At 36.1% G+C, this 22,014-nt stretch overlaps 2 protein-coding genes across 5 annotated transcripts in view; one reads left to right on the top strand and one right to left on the bottom strand.

The window, feature by feature from the left end:
- LOC306870124 (serine/threonine-protein phosphatase 2B catalytic subunit gamma isoform-like) overlaps positions 1-6,602 on the top strand; it is a 40,158-nt gene extending 33,556 nt beyond the window's left edge. For 2 of the 4 annotated variants that reach the window (XM_079417202.1, XM_079417201.1), the window contains exons 12-13: positions 217-314; positions 4,149-6,602. In XM_079417202.1, coding sequence (XP_079273328.1) covers positions 217-314; positions 4,149-4,312 — 262 coding nt within the window. In that variant the 3' untranslated portion in view covers positions 4,313-6,602. Of the gene's footprint in view, positions 1-216; positions 315-2,218; positions 2,246-4,148 lie in introns of all 4 variants that reach the window. The other 2 variants (XM_079417199.1, XM_079417200.1) reach the window with 2 other exon arrangements.
- On the bottom strand, positions 6,602-20,567 carry LOC306870123 (zinc metalloproteinase-disintegrin-like berythractivase). The gene is made up of 23 exons (XM_079417198.1): positions 20,546-20,567; positions 20,035-20,113; positions 17,842-17,930; positions 17,685-17,758; positions 17,453-17,531; positions 17,285-17,361; positions 16,703-16,898; positions 16,372-16,434; positions 15,976-16,047; positions 15,127-15,296; positions 14,827-14,908; positions 14,288-14,418; positions 13,964-14,141; positions 13,284-13,373; positions 12,522-12,717; positions 12,327-12,429; positions 12,076-12,232; positions 11,843-11,923; positions 11,512-11,602; positions 11,312-11,420; positions 11,148-11,229; positions 10,944-11,030; positions 6,602-7,293 (listed from the first exon to the last, which is right to left on the bottom strand). Exons 1-23 carry the CDS (start codon positions 20,564-20,566, stop codon positions 7,264-7,266), a joined length of 2,337 nt encoding a protein of 778 aa, XP_079273324.1. The 5' UTR covers position 20,567; the 3' UTR covers positions 6,602-7,263.
- Between the last annotated feature and the right edge of the window lie 1,447 nt (positions 20,568-22,014).

Raw genomic sequence — 22,014 nt, 5'->3', positions numbered from 1 at the left:
CATAGATAATGGAGGAACAGAGGACATCTTGAAGTCTTTTGTCTTTGGTTTTCTGAGCAATATTCAGATTATGTTGGCGCTGCAGCAAAGTTTCAAATTACCATACATTTCCTCTTTTTTTCCCCCTACCCCACCCTAACTGATTGTGCCGTTTAGTTCTTTGAACACAACCCTAATACAGTGTGTTTGTGTGTGTGTGTGTGTGTTATGCCTCAGGGAAGAGAGCGAGAGTGTACTGACCCTCAAAGGGCTCACCCCAACCGGAACGCTACCTCTAGGAGTGTTGTCTGGAGGCAAGCAGACTTTACAGAATGGTAAGTGAGCATGTTTTGTAATGGTAGGTTAGTAAAGTGGGTTTTTAGGCCTCTCGCATCCAACCCGGAAGTCATAGTGGATCATCATCGCCACGTGTGATCCAGCACTGCTCTCATCACCCTCTTACAAAAACAGAAAGTACCAGCTTGCAGCAGCTAGAATGAGCTTTGGCTTGCGAGACACTAATGAATATGATATGTCTCTACCCCTCATGCTGAACTGTATCAGAGCTCATAGCGACAGATACTGATGAGGGTTGTGCTCTCCATCTCCACTGCGTGAGCTTTTCTGGGCTGTGTCCAACTGCTTAATGCACTTCTTAGCAACTTCCAGTGCTAGCTACAGAATTACTGCCCACACCCCCAGCCACTCAGATCCGTATTGCTGGGCTTTTAAATGGGTGAATCTCATGAAAATGTCAGGGTCAAAAATCAATGTTTTATACAATAAAAAAGAAAATGTTTTTAGGACCATTAAATTAGAATTTTTTTTACATTGTGACATTATTTTCACAAGTTAAATTTCACTGATTTGGTGAATTTATTTTATATAATAATTATATATATATATTATTCTCACAATTATACAAACACAGTCAAGCCTTTTTTCTGCACTATGAACACCTGTTACATCCTGTTGTCCACCTATGAACTAATGCAATGTTTACACCGATTATTTGCCTGTGTGCTGTGTAAAGCCCTTCCCTGTAGGCTCACATTAAGCCGTGTGATTTAGCCACCTGCACTACAGAGACTCTTGAGATCTCAGAGAATCAATCAGAGGCTGATTGTCATGAGAGCCACATCATGACTCTCTGGATTGACCTGTCCGCTCTTGAGTAGACAAATCTGTTAGCGAGGTGTCCAGGACTAAAGGTCATTAAAGGCCAGTAGCGTAGGGAACTTTGTGCAAGTGAGTAGTGATGGAGTGAGAGAGGAAAATCAGAGGGAGACAGTGGGTGGATGTCACTGTTTGAAGTACATATAGAAAATTCAGTGACCTTTAAGAGGCTGGCTTCATTGTCTGTGCGGGTCAGACATCAAGCCAGCCCGACCTGCAGAACAGAGAGGAATATTAAAGAAACTAAGACGCTGTTGGCCTCATCTTATGAGAAGACAATAGGACATTTCCAGCCATAACTATATAGTCTGAAAATAATATATCTGGAGATGGCTTGGTTTTCTGACTTCCATCCTCTCTCATCAGCCGATACAGAATAGATTAGTTGTGTCTGGCTGAATTTCTTGCCTGTATAAATCTCCAAATCAGAGATCAATTCAAAATAGATATTTAATATAAATCAAACTTTTTATTCAAGATCTCTATATGTAGTAGTATTTTCAAATTGAAGTTCTCTAGTGAGTTTATAGTTTTGGTTCTGTAATTTTATAATTACTGTTTTTTTTTTTTTGTTTTTTTTTGTAGTTAAAAATATACGTACAAATATAGTTAATATAGGATAATATAATTAATTCACTCATATGTGTCAGTGTTTTTTATTAATATTTGACACATTGTGTATCTGGTAGTGTTGACCAATATTGATTGAAAGGCGAGTCCGACACCTAAATGTATGTTAATACAACTGAAAGTGTTTTTCAGTGATGCATAAACCTTTTTTTTTTTTTAAGTTCTGTAGCCTTTTTGTGGCCCAGTATTGATTAATCAGTTTTTTATGTTTTATTTTGGCCAAACAGTCACTCTGGTTGAAAGAACTAATTGCTTTTTTCCTCTCTAACTGCTCTGTGCACTGTTTATATTACTGTTGGATTCTTTAACTACTAATATGACTGCATTGCTGTGGTGTGTGGGGTTAATATGCTTGGGGTGTAATGTAATCACACTGATATAACCTCTCTCTCCATTCATTTTGGGCTACTTCCTGCTGCGCTTGCTAATACAGCCGCCATAGAAGCAAAGGAGGGTGGAGGTACGCTGCCAGTACTGTGTCATATGTACCTGCCCCTATATGCTGTGCTTTCTTCCCCTTTGTGTCTTTTCGTGCCTTGCCGTTCACCTCAGCGTCTGTGTGTGTGTGTGTGTGTGTGTGTGTGCAAATCTCAAACGAATCTTGGAAAATCTGTATTCTTGCACCAACCAATTGAATTGAACGCAGCAGTTCACATTTTTCATAAAGGCATTTCTTTCCTGTATGAGATTCAGAAAAACTACAAAAGAGCCTGAAATGATTTTGGGCCGATATTTATTTATTTATTTATTTATTTATTTATTTTAATGGTAAATGATGGATGCAGACACTTGAAAGCATCCATGCAGTGAGGTAACAAGGCTCTGCTTCACCTCATTAATTAGCTGTTGCCTGTTGACCGGAGGGGTTTGCTGGTTAGTCCCGGGCCCTGGCTAGAGCGTGCTAATTCCCATGCTGCCATGCGATTGGTGGAGAGGCCAAGACCTTCCTCTACCAAGCATTTTCAGATTCTAATCTCGTTACGACTCTGCTCTCCTAAGACTGTCTGTTCCCGTTCACGCGTAACACTCTTGCCCGAGGCCTTTCGCCCGCTGCTGTAATGTACCGAGGCTCTAAGCTATTGTGCAGACAAACACAAACAAACGCTCTGGCGTCAAATATTAAGTGTGCCAGAGCAAGACACTCGAGTTACTGACCTGATTTCTAAGATCAGCTGCATCTCCATATTTACTGGTCTTGAATGGGCGTTTTGTGTTTGCTCTGTCAACTGGAAACGGTCATGATTCACCTCGGCAGTTGCCTGGTGTTTTCAGAAATGCCATAGGATATAATAAGCCTGTTAGTTGTGCAAGAATCAGCTTTCCTGTCTGTGCATGTTGTTTGGTTAAATACGTGTTCTGCTCTTTTTGTGGTATGTGATATGTAACATCATATATCTTCAGAATATTGAAGTGAATTGACACTCCATACCATTTTTTTCAATGCACTTTTTTTCTCTTTTTGCACAATATAAATAAAATGTCTAAAATGTTACATATGACCTGCGATAAACACAATATAAATAAAATGACAAATGATATAAACTAAAGATATATTTTTTTAAAATATTATTATATTTCTGTATATTTTATGAGATATTTTACTGCATCTCATAATTGTAAAATTGCAAGTTACAGCTGTTGCCACCATTTTATACTTCCTGTTTGGTTTTTGAAATTATATTCTTATGTTTATACTAATTTACTGGACATACTGTACACTACTGTTGAAAAGTTTGGGATCAGTAAGATTTATTTAATTTTTTTACTTTAACTCAGCAAAGATGCATTAAATTGATCAGCATCAGACATTTGTTTCAGTAAAGACATTAATAAATATTTATTTTTCAAATAAATGCTGTACTTTTGAACTTTCTATTCATTAAAAAAATTGTTTCCCCCAAACATCGATAATAAGATTTTTTTTTTCTTAAGCACCAAATTCAGCTTTGCCATCGCATCAATGAATTACATTTTAAAATAATACAATTATAGTTATTTTAAGTTATATATTAATATTTCATAATATTAGTGTTTTTGATCAAATAAATGCAGCCTTGGTGAGCATAAGATACTTAAAAACTCTTACCAGTACCAAACCTTTGAACTTTAGTGTACACAGCATGACATGAGGCAAAAATGTGGTGTTGTGTATCATGTGACATGAATGTTTGATTTGAATAATTTAGTCCATTTTAAAAGCGCCACAATTGTATTTTCTCCATGGTTAAATCATTCAATGAATAGACTTTTTGATCACTGCAAATGCCCAAAGGTGAACTTATTTCAGTAAATGGCACACTGTTTGTTAATTGTCTCAAATGTTTTTTTTTTCTCGACCTCATTTTCCTTTTTTTCCCGTGTAGCCATCCAAGGCTTCTCTCCTACACGGAAAATCCGCAACTTCGAAGAAGCTCGTGGCCTGGACCGAATAAACGAACGGATGCCTCCTCGCAAGGACGGCCAGCAACCTGACGGTACCACAGTTAACGCTGCCAATGAGAAAAACGGCACTGACGGGAATGTGTAAGGGGAGGTTTTGCACTTTTCCTCTCCTCCATAGCATTGTCTCTTTCTCTGCCACGATCTCCACAAGACAGACCCCTCAACTGCCGCATCCTGCAGAGGAGGGCCTGGGATGTGGAGAGGAATCATTCCACAGACAGAGAGAGAAATCACTTTCAAACATGAGGTTTTATTTATTAAATGAATTGTATTAGATGTACTTGATAGCAACATTTTAAAGATGAGTGAACATTTGAAAGTGTGCAAAAAACAGGTATACAGTCACAATGTGTCAACCTTTAAACTACAGTTTTGTAACTCGAGAGCAGAGATGTGGATTTAAGATGCTGCACAGATCAGATCTAGTTAATCCCACTTTTATAATATTGTATGTCGCAATGTATTTGGCAAGGGATGGTTTGACTGAATATACTGATGCATGTTATCAATAAGTATGTCTGTAAGGGATTTATTAAGACAAAAAAAAAAAAAAGCTAAGGGAAATAAGTAACTGTAGGTTCATTGAAAAATATTTTATATCTTAATATTATTCAGTTTCAAGCAAGATGAAAATATTAGCTGTTTTGGGTTCCATGTGTCTATTTCTACTTGGAAAAACTAGCATTTTTGTCTAAATACAGCCAGGTGACACATCACATGCAAGCAGCCATAACATTGATTTAAACAAAAGTTGTTTGATTCTAAAACCAAGCATGTCTTATGAAAGCATCACGTAATCTTACTTCTGCATCTGTACTTGAAGCTATTTCAGTTTCTTTAGAAATATTGTTTGACAGTCTTTCAGGCTCTTTCCCTTATTTCTTTCTGCCACACTTCTCTTTTTGCTGTTTCTTAAAAAAGATGATAGATGAGATAGGCATGCAACCAACCAGTTTTATTTGTTAATATATACAGTGAAATCCGTTAGTATGCTTATAAGCTCATGTACACTTGTAACAGCCAATGTGCGACGTGTGAAGTTGTTTTGATCGACTCAAAAGCCAAAGTCTTTTTTTGTGTGTGTGCTGTGACGAGTTTGCTGCCAGAGCTCTAACCAACCCTAATTTAGGGTATGATGGCGAGGTAATGAGGAATATTGCACTAAACGCAAGTCATTGTAAATAGAGAACACCTACACATAATATTGAATATCCTCTTTAAAGAATGTCCTCCAGGCCATCACTTAAAGCAAAGTATTCAGCTTTCGCTCGTACAGACTATCGACTTCATCCAGTTCGTGCTTGAGACATTAGCAAAGCATGCTAAGCTTGATAAACGTGTCACAAACTGACTTGGTGGTTTGAGCTGTAACACTATGTGAGGTAATTGTGGTAAGGTTTTTTATTATATGGCTGCTTGTTTTAACAGGGTTAGGGAATGTTGTGGTATGTCTCCACCTACTGTTGAAATACAGAACTTCAAGAGACTATAGAGGAAGAGCATTAAGCCTTTTAATGCATGTTTTCATTCTTTTGAACAGGAGCAGCAAGTTCATCTGGTTTTAAAGCAAGTTTAATCATGAGTTTGCGATGGTGTTGAATATCTGATGCTATGCACATGAGCAACCCACCCCATTTTCTGGAAGCATTTGAAATGTATATTTTAGACAATAGTTCAATTTGTAGAATGTTTTTTGTGTTTTATTTAGACCAAGTTTTTCACTTTTATTTTTTATTTAAATACAGGACCGGTTCTTCACATAAGACTTTTTTTTTTCTTAAAAATCTAATGATATGACCGATATGTTGTGCTCATCTTTAGGCGTATGAATTCAGCTTTTATGACAAATAAATGTGATTTCAGTGCAACCTTCCAATATACAGCATTTTCTGAAGTGTGTATGTGTTTTGCAGAATCAAATCAGTTCAGTATGTCTGTGGACTCTAAAGGGGACATTTGCTACATTTTTTTTTGCATGTATTTCAAATATATCAATGGAAGTACTGAGATTAAGCAGCTGATCTGGGATCAGTTCTACTGTTTTCCTTGAATGGTTTAACAGGGTGTGAGCTGGCAACATGAACTTCTAACGGAAGGATGAGGAAGTTTCCTGAGTTTCTGTTTGCATTCAAGAGATGAACTGTTGAGTATTAGGCCTTCATAGGCTCAGAGACTCAGTGAAGTCACTGAAACACGTCTGTGGGAATGTGTAAAAATGTTGTTTATGCACAATTATAGCATCATTATAAATACAATATGGGGATTTATTGAACAACCATTTTATCAAGTACTTGTAACGCGAGGCCACCATAAATTTCTTGATATTATGTAGATGTATCGGTTAAGACAAATAAAACTTAAATACTGTGGACTTCATGTTTGGTCATATTTTCTTGATTTTTAATCAGTTGGTTAAAAAACAATCTGAATGTGATTCAACATGCAAATATATTTCAGTCATACATTCACATTGCATTTTACAAAACATATTATTCATAAAATGATTCATTGTACAAAACATTCATAAATATAAATCTAAACAGTAACTACAAAAATGTGAATTATTTAAAGCATTTAAAAGCCATTTTTAAGCATAAAAAGTTGATATTGCAATGAAAAACTAGAACAGAATCACATCTAAAAGAGGTAGTGACTTTACAGAGGGGGCTGTGAAATTTTATAAACTAGAAAATTAGCTTTATAATGTGAGCTTTCTGTGGAAGTGAGTGGGCTATCTTTGCTGACTGAAAATCATAAAAATCATTACTATACAGAAGGCAGGCTCAATTATGCAGAAACAGACTACAAATAAATAAAAGTGAAATTTAAAAATCCCATTTTCAGTTAAAAACCAAAACATGACATAAATTCATCATGACACTCAAGGACAATGTTTTACACTAAAATTCATTTAGTTTTGTTGGTTTACTAATCCTCAGGCTCGTAACACACTTATATCCAATCTGCAGGGTTTTTGGAGGGACTGACTATCCAAAGTACTGGTTCCACTTCTTGAGGTTTGACAGGTGCTAAACATCACACCCTTGGAGGAGGTGGTCTCAGGGCCTGCGAGGGAGAGAATCAACAAGGCTCTAAATATGCAGAAAAATATATTGTGTTTCTAAAGAAATTATAATGTATTCTCTTATTTTCTTATAAATAAGTGAAAGTGATGTGACGTGGGCAAGTATGGTAACATTTATCCTATACAAAGTGAACACACACACACAGTGAACACACACTCGGAGCAGTGGGCAGCCATTTATGCTGCGGCGCCCGGGGAGCAGTTGGAGCACCTGGTAGCACGTGGTATTGAGGGTGGAGAGAGCGCTGGTTATTCACTCCCCTCACCGACAATCCCTGCCGGTCCTGAGATGCAAACCCGCAAACTTTAGGTTACGAGTCTGACTCTCTAACCATTAGGCCACAACTTCCCCTTAATAAATGGCAATGCTAAATGAATGAATGTAAGTTTGTCAAATATAGTATCTTTATCATTTCATAAAACTTTGCTTAGCCTCAGACTGGAAGCATAACAGTATAGTGCAACCAAAATTCGTCCTTGTTTTTAACAAGGTGTGTGACCAATGGTGACCAAGGATGTTTAGCAAAATTTTAAGGCTACATTTTCAGTCAATAAATTAGTCTGTTACAATGTAACATATATATACAGTGCCCTCCAAAAGTATTGGAACAGTAAGGCCAATTCCTTTATTTTTGCTGTAGACTGAAAACATTTGGGTTTGACATCAAAAGATGAATATGAGATGAGAGATTAACATTTCAGCTTTTTTTTTTTACAGATATTTTCATCTGGATCTGATACACAATTTAGCACCTTTTGTTTGAACCCACCCATTTTTCATGTTACCAAAAAGTATTGGAACAGATAGAATTAACACATTAAAGTGAAAAAGACTTCATATTTAGTTGCAAATCCTTTGCTTTCAATAACTGCATAAAGCCTGTGACCCACTGACATCACCAAACTTTTGCATTCTTCTTTTGTGATGCTTTTCCAGGCTTTCACCGCAGCCTCTTTCAGTTTTGGGGGATTACTCCCTTCAGTCTCTTCTTTAGCAGGTAAAATGCATACTCTAGTCTACAGGGTTTAAGTGTGGAGATTGACTTGGCCAGTCTAAAACCTTCCACTTCTTGCCCCTGATGAACTCCTTTGTTGTTTTGGCACTATGTTTTGGGTCATTATCTTGCTGCATGATGAAGGATCTCCCAATCAGTTTGGTTGCATCAGTGGTGTGAAGTAACGAATTACAAATACTCACGTTACAGTAATTAAGTAGTTTTTATCAGTAATTGTACTTTTTTGAGTAGTTTAAAAATTGTGGACTTTTACTTTTACTTGAGTACATTTTAAGTGATGTATCGGTACTTTTACTCCGCTATTTTTATCCGTTTGTGGTCGTTACATGCTTATTTTAATTTTATTTTTATCCATTAATATGATTGGATAGGGAGATAGTGTCTCGTGACTTTCGTCAAATCAAATTTTGCATAGAAAACTTTAATCGCCAACTGCTGTCTATCATGGCTGCTGGAAGTGCATTCCTCAAGCATCAATGCAGTCACAGCTTCCTCTAATAAGGTAAATTTTGGATTTCTGCTTACTAAATGATTTGTATATATGCTTGCCTATCTACACGACCTGAAATTTGGTGTGAGGTTGCGGGTATTGCGTGCAGTGTTAACTCCCGCAAGTGCCACATTCAGTAAATTCACTTAAGAGCCGCGCGATTTGCGCTGCTTCGTCTCTATCACGCGCGTTCAGCTGCAGTCACTTGGATAAGTTTTTGCTTGTTGAACTTGTTGACTTTTGATGAGTTTGAGCGTGTGATGCGCGCTGTGAAAAAGTGTGTTGGAAACACTGTAAAACGGTTTGCAATATTGTACTCCAATTGAGGACCAATCTGCACCTTATTGATGACCTGTGGCGTTAATACTGCATCTGTGTCAGCGCGTGATGTAATAAAACTGCAGCTCATTAATAAACTTTTTTTAATTTCTTTTTTTTAAATCCATTTTATTCAATCCACCTTCATTTAGCATGTGCACTCGCGCATAAACAAATTTCAAGTTCAACACTTTTTGTTGCATTCAGTTGTGCATGCTGCTGATTCACCGAGACCGCCGCGGCTCAGCAAGAGACGTGCGTTTGTGTTCTCTTTTGAAAAAGTTTCCCCAGAAATGCTTTATTTAATGCATATTTCCTTACAAATTGTTTTATCGACATAACAATTCGAGTAATGTATATGTACATGTAATGTACATGATGCCATCCTTCTAGAACAATGGGCATTTGTTAAAATTGTAACATAAATGATCAAGTTTAGTTTTTCTTGTTTCTGTATTGCAAAACGCTACAACTGGCACCGTTTTGGAGAGAAATGGGCTCTCATTTTAACCCATATCATGCTGTGTGATGCTGAACTATGAGTTTCTAATGGTGTTTGTATTTGCACTATTCTAAACATTAATATTTTATGTGCAACAACAGCATGCCCTCAGTGGCTTTACACGTGATTTTAAATCTATTTTTCAAACTTTGATTTAAATGGGGATGAGTGTACTGAGAATAACTTTCATCTCTTCTTCAACTGAATACTGTTTCCGTGCTGTTTTGATGTGTTTTAAAGAGTTGGCAGTCAAAATCAATCAAAACTGCTGGATTATAGATATTCTTCATTCTTTATGACAAACAAGATAATGTGAATTACTGAATGTACAACGTTTTTTAAAGGTGACCCTGGACCACAAAACCATAAGTGTCAATTTTTCAAAACTGAGATCTATATATCATCTATACAAAGCTGAATAAACAATCTTTCCATTGGTGTATGGTTTGTTAGGATATGACAATATTTGGCTGAGATACAACTATTTGAAAATCTGGAATCTGAGGGAGCAAAAAAATCTAAATATTGAGAAAATCTCCTTTAAAGTTGTTCAAATGAAGTTCTTAGCAATGCATATTACTAATCAAAAATGAAGTTTTGATATATTTACAGTAGCACATTTACAAAATATCTTCATGGAACATGATCTTTACTTAATGGCCTAATGATGTTTGGCATAAAAGAAGAATCATTTTTTTTTTACCCATACAATGTATTTTTGGCTATTGCTACAAATATACCTCAGCGACTTAAGACTGGTTTTGTGCTCCAGGGTCACACATGTATAAATTGCAGTGTAGAGCAGTTATTATGACGGGTAGAATCCACAGCTCAGTACTCACTACTCAATACTCATGAGTACTTTTAAATAGGCTACTCTTTTACTCTTACTCAAGTAGTTTTTTGGACAAGTACTTTTACTCTACTCAAAACTACATTTTTTGGAAGGTAATGGTACTTTTACTTGAGTATATATTTTCAGTACTCTTTCCACCACTGCATATATATAGTGAAAATTAAATTTTTGTTCAAGTGGACATTGAATATTTCAAAAGTCACATGGACTACTGGTACTTTTGCAATGCTTTTTCATCATTTTTGGCACTTGACAGTCCCTGATCTCCATCTACTACTGTTGCATGTAAAAAAAAAAAGAAAAGTGCTGCACATATGGGTTCCACAAAAGACAGTAAGTCATAATTGGTTTAAAACAGCATTAGGAATTTTCATTTTAGGTTGAACTATAAGTTTAAATACTGATGTAAACATCAGTCATTACACATTATGTAGAGTTAGCTTTGCTACCTGTCGTGCATTTAGGTAGTCATTATGTAGAGCTCTGGATTGAACTGAAGAGGGTGGAGGTGGAGGAGGTGCTGTAGGCCTTATTCCCTAAGAATAAACAAGAGATCACAAAGTCCTGATAACGCTTTCACATTTCATTGGGTATAGACTGTGTTTGTTGTTAAATGAGATGGTGAAATTTCATCATATGTGACTGCAAGTTACCAGAGATGGCTTCTGAGTTGGTGTCGACTGAAGGCTGTAGTCAGGGATGTCGACTACATGAACTTTCTGCTGCCTTGGATGGCTATTAAGAAAACAGCAGCATTAAATACAATCGATTTATTGACTTCCCCCAGTGTTTAAGTGTTGGTTTCCTATACTCTTACCCGAGTGAATGTGGCGTGCTCTTTCTGCGCTTGTAAAAGAAGACGGCCAGTCCAGTTAGAAGTATCCCAATCAGGACACAGACAACCACAGCAATGGCTATTATCACACCTAGAAATGCAAAGAGGCAAAAAATCTTATTTGTGATCCTCAAAACTAAATCAATATGAGGCTATTTTGAATGCAGTATCTGTGGTACTACCTTTTGAATAACCTTCACTTTCTGCTGGTGTTTCACAATCTGGAGGCAGCCATCCAATTTCACATCTGCACTCCTTTCTGTGGTCACAAACCTGTAGTATATACACTTAAGTTCATTTTTCTAAAATCAAGTTACAACTTCTGATGTACAGTGTGTATAACTTATGAACGAATATTAGGTTAATAGACCTGAAATTAAAAAAATTTAAAATAAACATAACATGGAAATTCCCTAATGTGGGACGATTAAAGGTTTATCTAATCTAATCTATTTGTAATTTTATGAGGAAACGAGAAGTTAGTGTTTGAGAGAGGCATATTTTGGGTCATACCGCATGGCCTCTGCACTTGGCAGAGCAGTTTGTTGCTTTGTAAGCCGTCTCTAGGTCAACACACTCGTTCAGGTTACAAACCTGAGAAAACAAACACATAGTGAGTGGCAAATTATAATGCTTACTGATAGCAAAACTACAAATTTTATTTTATTAGAGGTGACTGAAGGAATTCATTGTTATTGAACTACAAGGAAGTTTGGGAATAACTGGAATGTATCTAGAAACCTTACCAGTCCTTCCCCACATTTGGTGCCAGTGTCGACTTGACCATAATCTTTTTCAGGATCGCTGTAGAATGTGGCTTTACACATTCTGAATTTTACTAGCCGTCCATAATTGGGATTTTCATTGCCATTTTCACAGAACAGTTTTCCACACATCACATCTCTGCAGACAGACAAAAAAAAGATTGGTGTTTGATCAGACAGTGAAGGGATATGTGAAGGGATTAATGGATGGACTGATGAATGTAAAATCCTACTGTCTTTGGCATCCAATATATTTATCGCCATTGCGTTTGCAGAAGGCGTAGTATTCCGCTCTTGTGTTCTGGTTGTAGCAATAGTCCTGAGCCACCACAGCAGCTTTATTTATTTGAATAAAAAGAAAAATTTGGGGCTCAACACTAATTATTTTTCACTATTATTGTGTTGCATCAAAATATTACCGTACTCACTTGGACCCCACATTTTAATGCACTGCTCCTCTCTCTGTGGGCACTGGCCATTGTAGCAATAGCCTTTCCCATTCTTGCAAGGGAGTCCATTGACTGTAAAGACATCTTCAGGACACTCGGCCGATTTTCCAGTGCATGACTCAGGCAAATCACACTCATCATTTCTTGAACGACACACATGTGCGGCTGACATGATCTGATGGGGAGGAAGAAAAACATGCAGGTTATTGGTAGTTAATAGTAGGCCTATAAATGAACGAAATTATTGAAAACAATGACACATTATTTTTAATGTATTCTTTATTAAGATTATATTTTGTCTCATCCGATTTAAAAATTGGTACGAAAACCCATGGAGAAGTGTCATTTGATTCTATTTATTATTTATGAGAGGGAGCGCCCCTCGATTCATTTTCCTCCAATCACTGCCTGATGCAGGAGAGCGGAATTCAAAACCACTAGTATGAGGCAACTTTGAGACAGTTTCAGCGCAGTGCGATAAGTCTAGTCCATTTTTAATCTTTTGTTGTGCTCCAAGAACCAGAGCCCTTTAGTTGCACATATTCCATTTACACAAAGAAGAGCATTTGGGCTGATCATGAAAGCGATTTATTATTAGTGATAAAGATTTTGCCAGATATGGGCGTTCTTTATTTTTGAATTGTTAAAACGTATAGAGCGTACTAAAGCAGCTGTGTTACTCTGATACTCTATTGATTTGATGAATGTTACCGCAAAATGCCCCAACTCTTTGAATCTTACCTTACAATTCCCACAACATTCCCCTGTTGCACATTGTGAGCCCTCTGTCAGTTTGCAGGTGGTGGCATTGCAGCATGGATTTGCACACTCCTACATGTTGTGAAATAAAGACAATGAGTTGGCCTGTGTCTTAAGCTATTTTAGCATTTTAGGTGTGTTTGCTCCGGCCACATAATAAATTGTATTTTAAGTACAAGTTCTAAGAATCTGGAAAAGCTCTCGGAAAGCAATTTACATGTCAAACAATGAATGAATGAACATCCAGTAAAAGTATGCTGTTCATCCTACACAATTTCTGGCCAAAAAGAAGAGATGACTAATGTAGTGCATGTTTAAACAGATTTGCAGTAATTATTACATTCATTTTTGCTCACTGCTGAGAAAGATATATGAGAGGTTGACAATCCCATCTCCTACTGTAGTCACAATAAACACCAAACACAACTCTATTTTAGTGATTCGTGGTCAAATGTAGAGTATAGCCTATTGAATAACATTCCTGTTGAGGATTGTCTGCGCAAGTCTTGACATTATCTTGCTTCTGATAGTATATAGATGTGATTCTAAATTTACATTTTTCAGTACCCTTCAACAAATAAGTTTGTTTGGTGCTTTACTTTGGTATTTTGAGTAATTTACTTGATATAAATTTGACATATAAGACACCCTAGTCCGCTTACCTGCACTGTTCCACAGTCACATTGCTCTCCTATCTCCACAAATCCATTTCCACATACAGGTGGCTGAATCAATTCTTTTGGTTTGGGCATATTCACAAGACATTCTGGGTTTTTGCTGTTCAGGTAGTCTACATAGTTATCAGTACTGCAGCTGCTGAAGTGTTGAGGGATGAAATAGCTGCGGAGATATGGAGCAGTGATATTTGCTCAGAGCTTTTGTTTTAGGCTCTCCAAAAATTTCAAAATAAAACTTTACAGTATAAATTGCAGATTTGTTAAAACAAATACTAAGCTAATGAAGTTCAACTGGTACACGGTAAGTACCTGAGAGCAGCTGTCATAATGCACGTGCCATCAGAACAAACGCAGCTGCTGCCGTCGTGACTCATGCCCAGATTGTGCCCCATCTCATGGGCCAAAGTAGCCCCCACTGCTATAGCCTTAGAGTTGTGATCCTTTGAAGAGGAATAAACAGTTAGTATTCAACTATAGGTCCTGGCTCAACATTAGATTTTTCATTCAAATTTAGTCTATATTATGATGAAGTATTAAGGTTAATTTGGCATGAAGTAAAGAATAAGAGATACACTACAGTCGAGACCATGGTGATTTATCAGTATGCTGTGGTAGAAAATATTTCCTCTTTCTCCATTAATGTGAAGTAATTCTCTTCATGTGAAAAACATGCAAATGTATTTGTTCATATGTTACTTCATGAATTAATAAACCATCTCCATACTGCAGTTCTGCATATATCCCTTTCCTTTATTGTGATCCTACCAGATATTTTGTTCATTTTCATTCATGCAAGTTTCATTACATATTATTGGCAAATATGTTTGTGACTTGTTATGAGTGAGTACCTGCACAATCCCTGTTGAAAGACCTCCACACAGAGTTCCGATGTATGCTAGACCCACAGTTGCTCCATCAAGGTCGATTGCACTGAGAGATGAACAAAAAATCAATGTTTAATCCACTTTCAAATTAACTTGCTGGGTTGCATTTAGTTAGTGGTTAAAGTCTGCGTTCTTCCAGTTTCAGTTCCTAAACCATTTCAAAGTAGAAAACACATAGCGCAGCTTGGAGCAGACAAAGAATTGGAGAAGTTCTGAGCTGATCTGATTAACTATATTATATTTATTTTCCCCATGCAAACTGACCTAAGGAGGTGGGCGTTGTCGTGCTGTTGTCTTTTGACAAGATCACTGTTCCTCCACTTGGTAAAGCTGTCCAAGGTAGCTCCAGCAACAGGCGAAACTATTATCTTATCGCTATCTGTCCAGACTTCAAATCCAGTCAGAGCAACAAATGTGTTGATTTCTTTATATGCCTGCACACCAAGAAAAGAGTGAAAGAGAGAATTGTATGTTATTTTGTGAACAATGGGGTCCAAAAGTCTGAAACCATTAGCGATTTTTTTTTATTTATTTATTTATTTTTTTTTCTGATACCTTTTTTAAATGACAAATTGTATTATTAAAAAAATCAACATAGTACAATAAGCTATTCATCACAGGGTGTTACAATTTGTATTTTATATGCAAAATACTGACACTGAATCACAAGCTTGTGGAAAACTTTGAGCCATGTTATCCTGCATGATTTGCATCTTGTGTGCTTCAGTGGAAGTAAGGACGCCATAGACCTTGTCAAAAATGTGATAAATCTAGAACCTAGAAATGCAGAATCTTACATTTTTCTTACTCATTATTGTGTTCCTTTTTTAAATCACTTTTGAAACAAGTTTTTAAATCTCAGGTTTTTCGATTTTTGGACCGCACTCTATACCTGTTTTGTACTAGTGCGACACTATAAATGGTTTTAACTAAAGTACTAAGCCAGTACTCATCATAAGATGGCAAAGATCTGTATCTAGTCATGTGATTAATTATTAGACATAAGAATCCTTGTTATCACAGGTTGTAGCTGCAATATCCTGGCTGTATGATCCATAAATGTTGGCATGCTGGAATTTTTTGGTAACATATGCGTCATCATCAGTGACTCACATTATTGATGTAATTGATGATTTCAAATATCCTCTTTCTCAGCTTCTGAAGATCGCTGTCCATTTTCTTGTACTGAAGGGGAACAAAAATCGAATGATGAATCCAAGCATTTTTTCACTCAATCACACTTCTATTAGGACACACTTTCTGAAATCTGTTAGCATCAGTGTTTTTAAAAGTACTGTGACAAATTTAGAAACAGTTTGATTCTATAAAAACCACAATGCTGAACAAGCACGAAATACCACGTACGTTGCTTTAACCTAGTGAGAGATCTTTTTTTTTTTTTGTACTAGAACGTCAGATATCATCCAAAAAAAAAAAAGATCTGTGAATCATTTTTTAGATAAGTTATGCTGCATTTTTTCATCAAGGTGCATTGATTCCCACTCTTACTTCTCTGTTGTCTGCCACTAGGAAGAGCTCGATGTATTTCTGTTGCTGGAAAAAGGTTGGCCCCTGATCAAAAGGAAGTAAATAGATGGAAAATAGAGAACAGACAACAGAATAATTACTTCAGTAGCAAAAATATTAACTAATTATGTTAATCTGGGACATTTTTTGCACTTCAGACTTCTGCAATTTATTGCGTTCGTCACCTTAACATGGCAAAACAATGACTAAGACTTTATCACATGACCCGTCTGAATGTGGTTAATCCTTGTGAAACTTTAACTTTGTTTTGCTGCTTTTTACAATGCTAAAGTAAACGAATAGACCGTCTTACTGAGGAACGAGAACGACTTTTGAGAATGCGTGGAGGAGCACCTTCCTCACTCTCGTCCCAAGTAGTGTTGGTGACTCCACACACTCTAGGCGTCTCTTCATTTACATCTTCATACTTAAAGACAGCATAGTCACCATCACCATCCTCGGACAACGGCTCAATCAGAAACCTCTGCTCCTCTGTTTGGAAATAGCCTCTGTGAAGACAATTCACATAATGGGCACAATGTCTTTTGTAGTGTCTCTTGTATGGGGCTTTTGGCCTGGTTACAGAGAGTAATAAGCCTGGTGAAATCAAAGCAATTGGCACAAGAGGTGACTTAATCAGGGGTCCTTGGGAAACCGTGTGAAATTTGCATGTCTCGTTTATCTAAGTAGAAAACGCAAGTCACGCTGTAACTTCCGTTCATTGCAGAAAAGTGAATAACGTGCTTGAGGCAACAAACTGACTGTATGCAGTAATAGTAATAGCAGTAGAGATTGTAGAAAGAAGCTTTTTAAAGATGCATGTGTGTACTTCTGTTAAAGCAAGTTAATATGTGATTGTAAAAGTAAAAAGTATTTTAAAATTGTGTTTCCCTACCGTAATCCATCACAGGTGCTCATGCTAACCGATGATTTACTGTCATTGACTATTTTCCCATGATAATAGCATAAGTCCTGTGGAAGAAAAAGAGTATTAAATAAGTCTCTCACTCTATGGATTGTATGTTATATTTGTCATATGTTAGTAATACTGGTTGTAGAATACCAGATCCTCAGGTGTGGTTGTGACAAGCATCCCATCTTCAGTGTAATAAGTTTCGCTATAGTCTTTCGTCAATAGGCCACTGTTGACCAACACACATTTATTAATGGACAAATCTCAATATGTAATGTGGGAACTGCTGTTTTAAAATGACATGCAATGAGGAACTTTTCTTAATGACAATAAGCGGACATACAAAAATGATGACAAAGGAGTAACTGAGGAGCAGGCTTACTCATTTTTCTGGAGGTGCATTTCAATGTCTCTAGCACCCAGTGTCATAGCGTATTTCACTGTGTCAGGTCTTGACTGCAGGGAATGGAAAGAAATCAAATTTAGTTTGATTAAAATATTGAAACATGAAATTTCGAGGTGGGTAGATGAGAACTCACATTTAAGTCTCTTTTTTGTAGAGCATGTAATCTGATTGGTTGAACAATCTCATACACCATTTTTCCATCTAGTTCAGGAATGTGACCGACTATAGCAGATGGACAAACAGAGGGAATTATAGACACTGAATCATAGATTAGTCATTAAGTACAAACATACAGTAATGCTTTTTTTAATATATATAAATATATAGCCTGTAGATGTAGACTTTTAGATGTCAGAACTATTCCAACTGATCCAAATATTTTAGTAAAAGCACAAGTGTAAACCTGCTGGTGCTGGTTTAAGTGATTCCTGCCAACACATTTACAGGGATCTGTTATTTTAATGTTATGAGCAAAATTGATGGACAATAATCTCTGTCCAAACTTGATCTTCTTTTTTTCCTTAAAGCATGTTTGATTTGCTGTAATAAAATCTGCCCTAATAAAAATGGGTCACACTTTATATTAGGTGGCCTTAACTACTATGTACTTACATCAAAAAATAAGTACAATGTACTTATTGTGGTCATATTGTATTGCCAAACACTTTTGCTGCTATTGACGTTGAATATGAGTAAGGTTAGTCAGAGGTTTGGTGGTATGGGTAGGTTTAAGGGTTGGTTAAGGTGTAAGGGATGGGTCAACAGTGTAATTATAAATGTAATTACAGAAATTAAGTACAGATGTAATTACATATAGGTATTTTAAAAAATATAAGTACAATGTCAAAGCATGTATGTACACAAAAAGTGCATTGTACCAAATGATTAATTTAAATGTAAGTACATGTTAGTTAAGGCCACCTAATATAAAGTGGGACCAAAATTTGTTGTTAATGTTCATTAGGGGGAAACAATAGCTCGTGCTCTTGTTTCAACAGCAGCAAATGTTTCATCAATTTAGCAAATTCAACTCTGCAAAGAATAGATAAGCATGGTACTTTTTTTTAGGGTGTAGCTTCAACATCAGTAATAACACAATCTGTCTCAAATCTGATACGAAGCAAATGCATTAATCAAAGGGTGTGCTGTTATTAAGCCTGAGGCATTTAACTGCACTCAGAAAAAATGATATGAAAGCTGTCAGTGGGGCAGCATCACGTTTTCAAAAGGTTCAAATATGTACCTTACTAATATGTATATATATTAGTCACATATTTAAATGCACTCTTTAGGGGTACAAAGCTGTAATAAAAAAAAAAAAAAAGATAAAGCCCCAGTGACAGCTTGAACTTTTTTTGCAGCCCTTTCATGTAATCAAATAGTCTAATATGCACCAAAACATGACAGGGAGATTAAATAAAACAAAAAGAATTGATAACAGTTTATATTATAGTTAAGTACTAAATTAATATTAATACATAATATGCTTGTGAATGAACCTTTTTAGTATTAATACTATTTATCATACTGTTTTGGTATTGGTTCAGTTGTATTTGGTTATATTTACATGTACGTATACACTACAATCTAATGTGTTACCAGTCATTTGATATGAATTCATTGCTTCATGTTTCCTTGGGAACATTATCTAATATATGCAATAATGATTTGAAATTATGTAAAACAATACAGTTTTAAAATAATATAAACCGAGGGGTGAGAACCAGAAGGGTGTAAGTGACATTTTGGGAGAAATGGATATATATATATATATATATATATATATATATATATATATATATATATATATATATATATATATATATATATATATATATATATATATATATATATATATATATATATATATATATATATATATATATATATATATATATATATATATATATATATATATATATATATATATATATATATATATATATATATATATATATATATAATGAAAGCTCTTAATTTGCTACTGGCAAAAGTACTGTCATCCATGAGTGTACAAATTTATATTATAAACAATTGAAATCAGTACACAATCAAGCTATGGTATTTTTTGTTTTAGCCCTCCTGTAAAGTTGGTGAAATGTCACTTACGCCTTTCTGCTTGTCACCCCTCGAAACAATACATTTGTTATACATAAAGATATATATATATCATGCAGAGCAAATGCTGCATTGTATATCATCCATTGTATGTCAATTCATGAACTCTTTGACTTATTCAGCGCAATTCACTATAACAGCTGAAGAGTCGACAGCAGAGTTAATCAGTCATTGTGAAGCAGAGGCACTGGTGTATCCAGTATCTTACCTGTGGGATCGAGTGAAACACACAGAGTAAAGATCCACAACATCAGATGTCTTCTGCCCATTGTCAGTGTACAGAACAACTGAAACAGGATCGTTTGGTTAAGCAAAGTTTTCTAGTTCAGTTCAAGTGTGGTTTAGGTTGTACATATGCACTTTCAGGAAATGACACAGAGGTATAACAGATTAGTGACATGCTTGGACACGCCCCTGAGAGTGTTAAAAGAATGCAGGAAATATAAAGACAGACCTTGACGTAGTAATACTTGCTCTTAGTGTTGGCAAACACTATATAGAAGCATCATGTACGAGTGTTCAATGGCCTTATTTAACTGCTCCAAAAAAATGACCTATATAAATTGATCACACTGGGGAAATATCTTGCCTTTTTAACATTTGCTAGTCAAAAACAAACAAAAAACTAATAATGAATATAGAAAGATGAATATAGAAAGAAAATTGCCTGCATTTGTAGATACATAAAAGTGTAGGATGAGCAAAATACGTTGCCTTACCTTCACTTTGTTGCTCCTCATGCTGTTTGGCAAGTTTTATTCAAGACTTGCAGATTTATACTTCCTAAAACTGGGTCTGTCTATAGACACTGTCTGATTGTCTTGTGAATTTCCAAACTGCATTTTTCCTTCATGTTTTCTTCACCCTTTGGGCTTTCTTAAAAATGTCAGTTCATGAAAATGTGTAATGTGAGCCAAAAATAGGAAACTCCTGCCCTGTCATCTGTGATTTCCTCTCCCACTGAAATGCATTCTTGCTCAATTCTTCTTATACACAAGGTCAAGTCAAGGACAATAATGCAGTTATTGTGCCTTCTCCTGACGCCTCCAACAATTCCATTGTTCACTTGTTGGAGTGGAGAAAGCAGGCAGTGTCCATTAGGGCTGCATGTGTTGAAAACTGGCCCTTTTCTCTCTTCCCTTGTCTCCTCCTGCTCTCTGTCCTTCTGTGACCTATTGCTCAATTGCCTGTTCTGTCATAGATCTACACTTGTGTGTGAGAGAACTACTCATAGATTGAGATCTGGTAGATGAAGCTGATCATCATCAAAAACCAATATGTGGTCAAACCCTGTTGCTTCTGGTAAATACATGTAAATATCCCAATGAACCTGAAAGGCTTATGTAATGAAACACTATTGACACTGTCAACATTCATATCCTGAGCATAAACGTGTTACATGACAAACGTGTATAAATGCACTACTGTTCAAAAGAGTTAGTACGATTTTTTATGTTTTCAAAGTCTGTTACGATCACTAAGGCTGCATTTATGTGAAAAGGAAATTTAAAATAAAAAAGAAGCACTAACACTGTGAAATATTATTGCAATTTAAAATCACTTTCTAACTGAATATATTTTGAAATGTATATATTTTTTGACCCTGCATGGTAAAGCTGAATTTTCAGCAGCCATTACTCCAGTCTTCAGAGTCACATGATCCTTCAGAAATCATTCTAATATGCTGATTTGGTGCGCACGGAGCACTTATTATTATTATTATTATTATTATTATTATCAGTATTTAACATCTGCATGTTGTGCAATATTTGTGAGAAAAACATGATTATAGAAAATTCAGAAGAACAGCATTTATTTGAAATAGATATGTTTTGTTACAAGTGCATTTCTTTTAATGTTACTTTTGATCAATTCAGTGCATCCTTAAAAGGATAGAGATAGAGAGAGAGAGAGAGAGACATTATAATACTACAAGAAACATGGAATGTAAGAGATTTGTCCACTGGCTGCCCAACTGGGTTTAGAGAAATCATTTTACCATCAACCAAACTGAGAGCGGTGACACAGGGCAGAGACTCAGGGGGAATGCTGATATGGTACAGAACAGAACTCATAGACTCAATCAAATCTATATAAAATCGTACATTTCAGGGGTAGACAATAAGGGAAATTTGCCACTGGCCCTCTGGGCCAGTGTCTTTTGAAGTTCACTGGCCCAGGTCAACGC

This window comes from Barbus barbus, assembly GCF_936440315.1.
Source record: "Barbus barbus genome assembly, chromosome: 5".
Lineage (NCBI taxonomy): Eukaryota > Metazoa > Chordata > Actinopteri > Cypriniformes > Cyprinidae > Barbus > Barbus barbus.
This window is presented reverse-complemented; position numbering and strand designations above follow the sequence as displayed.